Raw genomic sequence first — 8,254 nt, forward strand, 5'->3', positions numbered from 1 at the left:
TCAAATATCACAAAGGACGTCAAATTGATGGATGAACAGGTACTGAAAATTTTGTGGTGCTACAATCGTTCGTTGCTGAGTTGTGCTCGAACAACGGCAGGAGGAAACCAGCCTCCTCCGGGTGGGCGCGGGTTACTGAAACAAATCGGCCCGCTGTGGGCGTTCCGCGGCACCGCCGGGTGCCGCCCGCCGCCCGCGCCGGCCGTAGATCCCCGCGCAGGGCTGCTCAAAAACCGCCGCTGCTCCGACACCAGAGAAGCTAAGAATGCGTTTTTGGTGCCAACACAAGCGCAATAGATGCCCCATAGGAACTTAAAATGTGGACGCGACTACACAATGTGCCGGAGCGGTATCCTCAAAAATGGTATGCTATCAGGGTGGAAGTTGAAGGTGGCCGCAGGCCGACCAATAGCATTGCTTCCTTACATGCTCCGGTCGAACGCATGTCCAGACTGCACTGTGTTCGAGGAGGGGAAGATGAATCGTTAGCCTCGCCTCGACCGACCAGGATCGGTATTCCATTTCTCAAGCGCTTGATACTAAATCATACCGATCCCTTCAGAGATGGCTATGACAGTCTGATACATTGCGTGTTGTCGTAAAAGGGTTTAACATACGTTTCTTTTTGGTGGCAATATGATCTTTAATGTCAACGCCCCCTAAAACCTCAAATCATTATCATTAATTCATCTCCGTATAAACTGCGGGGGTATACCCCGCCTTATGCAACCGAACACTGCAACAGTTTGTTGAGCACCTTCTCATTGGCAGATTTGAGCATGACAATGAAGGATGTAGGGAATACTTTACACATATACAAGCGCTGCGATTTAAGATGAGGTATGTGAATTACCCCAAGGCTGAATTGAAGGAGGGCAGAAACGGATGCATGGGAGTGCAAGTAGAATTTAACTAATTCTTTTCTCTCTTCAAAACAGTGCAGGTTTTTGCTTCAGCGGATGACATTAACTTGATATGCTTTACCAGCCTGTTTTATGCGATAGCCAGCGAGAAAGTATTGTTATGTGAGATTCCCAAAATCGGATCAATCTCCAGGCAACTTCTGGTCTGCTGCCAGCCACACCACATCGCGTTCACAATGCACGTAGGTGGGCAATGTGGCGCAGTCTGATCGTCTGAAGTCTCTCCACAGTCGACCACCATCAGGCGAAGGCCCGGCGGCAGAAGCCCATCGGCGCAGCCCCGACGGCAAAGGTCTGTCGGCTTAGGTCCGTCGGCAGCGGCGGGCGGCAGAGGCCCGTCGGCAGAGGCTCGCCGGCAGAAGCCCGTCGACAGCGGCGGGCGGCCAGCCCCGGGCCCGCCGTTCCGCCGCCGGGACGGGCCGGCGCTGATCGCTGCCGACAGGTACATGCCACTGCAGCAGCCGACGGCGCGAGCCGGGCCCGCCAGCCGCAGCGACGCCGACATCGTAACGAGCGCCGCCGACATCGCAGAAGCCGCACATCGGGCCCGCACGTTAGCTTCGCTCAGACGTGGAGCAGCGTTTTTAGGACGCGCGGCCCGACATGGGTCGACGGCTCCGACCTAGTTCCTGCATTATCCCGATGCCACAAACAATGAGAAAAACGCAGTGGCTGAGTTCCAAGACTTAAGCCGTCTCCCGGCCGGCCTGATTTATCCGCGGGTTTTCCCAGACCACACGGCTAATCCACACCTTATAAGTACTCTTAGAACGCCTGACCACGAATCCGACAGGCGAAATCAAACGCCCTATCGCAATCTGTGGACCGAATGCGCACGGCGATGCCCGCCTGACGCGCCGGCCGGTGTCCACAGTGCACGGTGCGCGATCTCGGGATGCGAGCCGGCGCTGCGTGACGGCCGCTATCGGCCAAGAGCCCGTTCAGCAACCCTGAACTCCCTGATACGCGGCAGACCAGATAGCGAGCCGCGACGACAGTCGACGCCGGCTGTCTCATCAAGACAGCTAGCAATCTTGAAAATGTATTACTTCGCGGGCGGCCCGCAGCCCGGGTTATCACAGATAAACGGTGAAGCGAAGCGCTTGTCAGCGGCCGTGGCAACCGATTCAACGCAACATCTACAACAGCATGAGGAGCGGGCAAAGTACAAGAAAGGAACGTGAAAATATCCGCACAACGCGGGACCCATCCTAGCCATCCGGCGCCTAGTTAGAGTGCTGCCGCCTCAGTTCCAGCGCGACCAACACAGGCACGACTCACAGCCGGGGCCGCGTGCCCCACCACAGCGCACAAGGAGGCGCCAGGCCGACAGGTTCGGCGTCTCCAGACCGCGCCGTCCACGCTCTCCGTGGCGCGTCAATCCCGGAGCCCAGCCCGGGCCGTAGTCCTACGTCATTTGGTCCACCCGTGATGCCATCAGATGATCGCCGAACGGCCGCTAAGCCCACAAAGGGCACCGGTCTCAGCTAATGCCGGACCTGCCGCCGCCGCCGAGCGCACCGGTCCCGGGGCCCGGCGCCGCCGCCGCCGCCGCACCGGTGATCGCATTCCTCTCCACACGGCAGGCAAACACGGCACCGGACGCCGGGAAAACAGGCGCGTGGGGCGCACAAGGACACGGCCAGCGCTCCGCGGTGAGCGGAGGCGGTGACGTGCGGACGGGCACGGCTCGCTGCCCAGAGCACACGGGAATTCCAGCCAGGTGAGTCAAAACCGGCTGTTGCGGCGAATCAGACGCGAGTTAACGAGGATCATCGCTTGACGCTCCGGTCTTTAGACTGACATGCGTCTTCCCGACAAGCGGTTCGGCCCAGGCTGTGTCTGAACGCTGTTTTGTGCCCGCCAAAATACGCCCGTGAGTTTCACCTCCAAGCAACATACACGAGTCCGTGACAGACCAAACCACTGCTGACACTGATCGGACGCGCCTCTTGTTCGCCCTCGCGGAGCTCATCACCCCAGCGAACTGAGCAGAGCCGGGCCACCGTGGTCCAGGTCCCGAGCGCACGCCGCCGCCCGGCCGGAGGGCGTCCGCGCCTGGCGGGCCGCGGGGCACGGCGCCGGCCGCCGGCCGCGGGGTACGGTCCGACCCGCCGGCGCCGCTCAGTCCGACATGTTGAACGTGTTGAGGAAGACGGCCGCCTGCACGTCCGGGTTGGGCCGGCGCCCGTTCACGGCCAGCAGCAGCGGCGTCTGCACGCGGATCAAGCGGAAAGAGGCCGCCTGCAACACCGGCCAGGGTCACACGCCGCCGGCAACTGCCACCAGCCGTCACCGAAGTAACAACGCGGTGTCGGGAGTCGCGGGGCGTGATACGGTGACTACGGCAGCTGCGAGGAATCATACACTGCCTGGTTTGCGCCATGCTAGTTGTCCGTGATAACCAGGGAGAGCGGCAGCACGCTGTCTGGAATGATCGGGAGGAAAACACACTAACGGATAGCAGCAGGCAGTAACACGTCACCCTTAGCGAAGACGAATGCAATTTGAACACTGCACCGTAGTGGCGGTTCTCTGTTACCCTTGTAGGATAATGAAGGGGAGGGGAACAGCAAGGAGTAATCCTTTCTTGGAAACATCCGAACTCCCGTTTAAACAAAGATGTCCGTCTGCAAAACCAGCACGTAGACCCTCGCAACATAAAACAACGGCAGCACATGTAAGCCGCAATCTCAAAAGTCCATCACAAGCGGACCGTAATCAGTGTTCCGCGGCCGAAGTACGTGTGCTTACGCTGAGCCACTACCTGGGCCTTGTGACGGGCTTATGCCGACACTGGACCGTTAGCCGCCTCTTGAGTCAGCGGACTGGCACTGAGCTGTTACCTGGGCCTTGTGCCGGACGTCCACCGAGACCAGGAGCGGCTCCGGGATCGCCACCGTGTCCCCGATGATGACACCCTTGCCCTCGGCCAGGTTGTAGACGTTGACGGCCAGACACGTGCCCTCGGAGTCCACCAGGCAGAATGTGCTGCCGCCCGACGGCAGCGGGGTGAGACGGAGTTGCGCGCGTGCACCGCAGCGAGCACCTCCGTGAAACGGAGGTGCTCAAGGAAAAGACGTGACAGAGCCAGACCCCGGCAGCTGACACGGCAGTCAGGTTCAGGCGCCGAAACGGCAGTGTCAGACACTGACAGCAGACACGACAGAGCCAGACACTGACAGCGGACACGGCAGAGCCAGACACCGACAGCAGACACGACAGAGCCAGACACCGACAGCAGACATGACAAAGCCAGACACTGGCAGCGGACACGGCAGAGCCAGACACCGACAGCAGACACGGCAGAGCCAGACACCAGCAGCAGACACGGCAGAGTCAGAAACTGTCAGCGGACACCGCAGAGCCAGACACCGACAGCAGACACGGCAGAGCCAGACACCAGCAGCAGACACGGCAGAGTCAGAAACTGTCAGCGGACACGGCAGAGCCAGACACCAGCAGCAGACACGACAGAGCCAGACACTGGCAGCGGACACGGCAGAGCCAGACACCGACAGCAGACACGGCAGAGCCAGACACCAGCAGCGGACACGGCAGAGTCAGAAACTGTCAGCGGACACGGGTGGAGCCCAGACGCTGACAGCAGACACGACAGAGCCAGACACCGGCAGCAGACACGGCAGAGTCAGACACCAGCAGCAGACACGGCAGAGCCAGACACCAGCAGCAGACACGGCAGAACCAGACACCGACAGCAGACACGGCAGAGCCAGACACTGGCAGCAGACACGGCAGAGCCAGACACCGGCGGCATACAGGACAGAGCCAGACACCGGCAGCAAACACGGCAGAGCCAGACACTGACAGCAGACATCTCAGAACCAAACACTGGCAGCAGACATAGCCAGGCAAGATGGCAGCAAAAATCGTCATGACCTGCACGTGGTAACAAACCCAGGTTGCAATGGCGAGTAGTGAACACAAAAAGATCTAACGTGATAATAGTCATCGCAAAAGAGCGCGATCGAAAATACAAGCCCGGGCTGCAGTCAGACAGTACAGATTACGACCCTTGCAACTGCGCTGCGGCCTAAACAGAGCGCCCGGGGTTCAGGCTCCTGGCTGCGTCGATGTTCACACATGCGTGGCCATCCAGGATAACGTGATTGTGCAGCGATCAGCTGATTCACCGATAGCTCGCCCCGCGCATGAATATGACGTCACACATGGACAGCTGATCCGCTGCTGAGCTGCAAACCGCAAACCAATGTGAAGAGCTCCAGCCCGGCCACATTCGCTTGCTCTGGCCTGCGCCACTGCCCGAGCACCGCCGGGCCGGGGGCGGCCCACTCACAATGGCACGTTGTCCTCGGCCGGCACGCTGCAGACCACCTTGCCGACCACCAGGCGGCCGCTGTTGCTGCCGGCCGCCAGCTCCGAGAAGGCGGTCAGCTTCAGCTTCACCTTGCGGCCGCCCACCATGCACTCGTCGGCGTACAGGCCGAGCCGCGGCTTCGACAGCTCCTGTCGGCGGGGGGCGGCGCTGACGGCCGGCGCTGCTGCGCGGGCGCCGCTCGCCCTCCAGCTGTACGCTGACCCCCCCCCCCCCCCTGAGCGCGGCCGGGGCCCTCTACCGTCTTGTTGCAGGTACAATGCTACGAACTGACTCGGTTTAAAAAAGAAAACCGGATGTTGCCAGGCATGATCACGCTTAGACAGGACAAAAGATAGGGAGGAGTGGTCCTTCTCTCCGCTTGCAGCAAAAGGGGCACGGATCAACGATTCGGTGCTATTTGTGTCTTCAAGAACAATACAAACAACACAAGCTGACTTCAGCCCTATATCACAACGCTTCTTTAATCCATCTGTTCGGCCCGTTCGACCCCGTCACGATTCGTACAACTCCTATCGCGTCAACTACTCACCCTACGGCCCGGCTTGGCCTACTGATATCATTTCGCCGCGAAGCGATCTATCGTCAAGTTTCCCGACAGTGAGCAAAGCAGCCAGACATGACACCGAAGCCAAACAAGCTATCTAACCACCTGAGTACACGGCAGCGCTCCATCGAAGTGGACACGCGCTCTACTGGAGTGGACTCCGCTCCACCCCAGTGGACACCACTCCTCCGTTGCTGATTTCCACACTCCAAAACCATCCCCCGCCGCCGCACAGCACGCCCGGGAGCAGCCACTGGCGCCTCACCTGCGTGAAGGCCAGCAGCTTCTTGTGCTTGAGCTTGCCGCGCGCGGCCACCATGTCGGCCACGCGCACCAGGTGGTCGAGCAGCGCGCGCTCGCGGTCGGCCGGCGGCGCCCAGGTCGGGTAAAGTTGCGCCGCCATGTCGAACGACGCCAGCGCCGCCTGGTACTGCTCTTCGTACTTCAGACACTGCCGGCCGGCCGGATGGACAAGGTCAGACTGCGAGGGGCCCATTATACAACGAGGGGCGAGCCAGACTTTGACGGGCGGGTCAGACTGTACGAGGCAGGTCAAACTGTAGGAGGCAGATCAGACTGCGGAAGCCAGGTCAGACTGCAGGAGGCAGGTCAGACTGCAGGAGGTGGACCAAAATGCGGGCGGTGGGTCAGACTGCGGGCGACAGGTCAGGTGATAGCTGCGCTTCGCTGCTGTAGTTCAAACACACACCCGAGCAGCGTCGGGCGGAGAAACGGCTGAGGGAAAATCCCAACACGGAAAGGCTAGGGGTGCAATACGGACAAGGTTTAGTTCCTTGCACCAATCAATAGGTGCCACACCACCAAGTAAAATGTATCTGGCCGTCTCACACCAGCACACAGTTGAAAGACATGTCCACTAACAAATGGTTCGAGCTATGAAAATGGGTAAAAGAATCTCGAAACGCGGCATAAATCACACATCACTGCGTGGACCAGCTCGGGTTAGGAATGGCGGGCATCAGGGGAACCTGATCATTCCGTCCACCTCGGCCACACCCCTCTCACCACAGCTCGGTTGTAGTGCAGCTCGGGGCTGGAGCGGGCGGCCGGGTCCTGCTCCTGGAAAGGCAGGACGGCGCTGGGTCAGGTCTCAACGAGCCACAGCTCGACCAGCCGCTCAGGGTTGTTGAGTGGCCAGCCTTCTCAACCGCGGTTGTGCCCACACACGCCGCTTGCTGCTGACGTCGATTACCGAGTGCGCAGTCCGCGGACTCGTGGACGCCGGGCCACGACCACGGCCCGGTCACACTCAACACGGAGGAGACCCGAGCCGGCGCCGCGCCCCGTGGGCGTCGACCGCGCCGCAGCCAACACAGCATGCTCACCGCTCGCTGATAGGCAACCAGACACTGCTTGAGGAGCTTGGGGTCGGGCTTGATGGCGAAGAAGCGGAGAGGTAGGCGTTGCCGAGGATCTGCCAGGAGACGCCGTCCTGCAGGTCCAGCTCCACGGCCTCCTTGGCCTTGAGCAGGCTCTCCTCGATGTGTCGGCTGCGCTCGGCCGGGTCGCCGGGCGCCGTCTGCCGCTGCACCATTGACAGCTGGCGCAGCGACACTGGGTTCTTGCCCTGGTGGCCGGGGGCGCCGTTAGTGGGGAGCCGAAGGCGCCAGTCGCGCCGCCGGCGTCCACAAACATGGCGTCATGGATCGCCAGCTATCCGCACGCACTCTTCACAGGAACCCGTAAACAGTTCAAAACAGTGCGTAAACAATACGTGACTATGCATTAACAGCGGGTACATAGGATATAGCTTAAACTTAATTACAGTAGCCGTACGCTTTCAGACCACAGTGGATCGTATGTTCTCTATATGCACCGCCAAAAAATAGTCCAAAAATGGTCCACACGCAATGCGCAAAAAAATACGCAAAGACAGCAAACAACGCCAAAAGCCCACATCTGCTGAAGTGCACGGGGATGGTGCAACGAGAAAGCGCGAGCAGCTAACATCCGCAGCCATTCAAAAGTCACCCAGGCAGCCCGTGAGCCGCGAGAACACGCCACCTGACCGGGACCGGCCCGCGGCCCGCACGCCCATGACCGGCTGCGGCGAAGGGGGGGGGGAGGGGGGGGGGGCGTGAAGGCCAGCTCACCGACTCCAGGGCGCGCGTGAAGCAGGTGCCGGCGGCGGCGGCGTCATCGCGCTTCCAGAGGCAGACGCCCAGCTCGTTCCAGGCGCCCGTGTGCCGGTGGTTGAGCTTGGTGGCGCGGCTCAGCAGCTCCTCCGCCTCGGCCGAGTGCTCGGGCTGGGCGTTGCGCGCCCGGCCCAGCAGGTACAGGTACTGCACGCGGTCCGTCTTCTCGGCCGCTTCTGCGGCGGAGGCCCGCCACGCCCCGGTGATCGCTCGGCGGCGGCCAACGCGACCTCGGTCACCGCGGTGTGAACGCACTCGCCAGGAAAATGCA

At 60.9% G+C, this 8,254-nt stretch overlaps 1 protein-coding gene across 1 annotated transcript in view; it reads right to left on the reverse strand.

The window, feature by feature from the left end:
• Window positions 1-1,952: 1,952 nt before the first annotated feature.
• Window positions 1,953-8,254, reverse strand: part of LOC119092711 (tetratricopeptide repeat protein 5-like) — a 13,321-nt gene continuing 7,019 nt past the window's right edge. Inside the window, 8 exon segments of the mRNA XM_037215688.1 lie at window positions 1,953-3,167; window positions 3,770-3,914; window positions 5,242-5,411; window positions 6,093-6,278; window positions 6,854-6,907; window positions 7,174-7,238; window positions 7,241-7,415; window positions 7,942-8,159. Coding sequence (XP_037071583.1) covers window positions 3,048-3,167; window positions 3,770-3,914; window positions 5,242-5,411; window positions 6,093-6,278; window positions 6,854-6,907; window positions 7,174-7,238; window positions 7,241-7,415; window positions 7,942-8,159 — 1,133 coding nt within the window. The 3' untranslated portion in view covers window positions 1,953-3,047.

The sequence above is a fragment of the Pollicipes pollicipes genome, unplaced genomic scaffold, assembly GCF_011947565.3.
Source record: "Pollicipes pollicipes isolate AB1234 unplaced genomic scaffold, Ppol_2.1 Scaffold_3447;HRSCAF=4054_pilon_pilon_pilon, whole genome shotgun sequence".
Classification (NCBI taxonomy): Eukaryota; Metazoa; Arthropoda; class Thecostraca; order Pollicipedomorpha; family Pollicipedidae; genus Pollicipes; species Pollicipes pollicipes.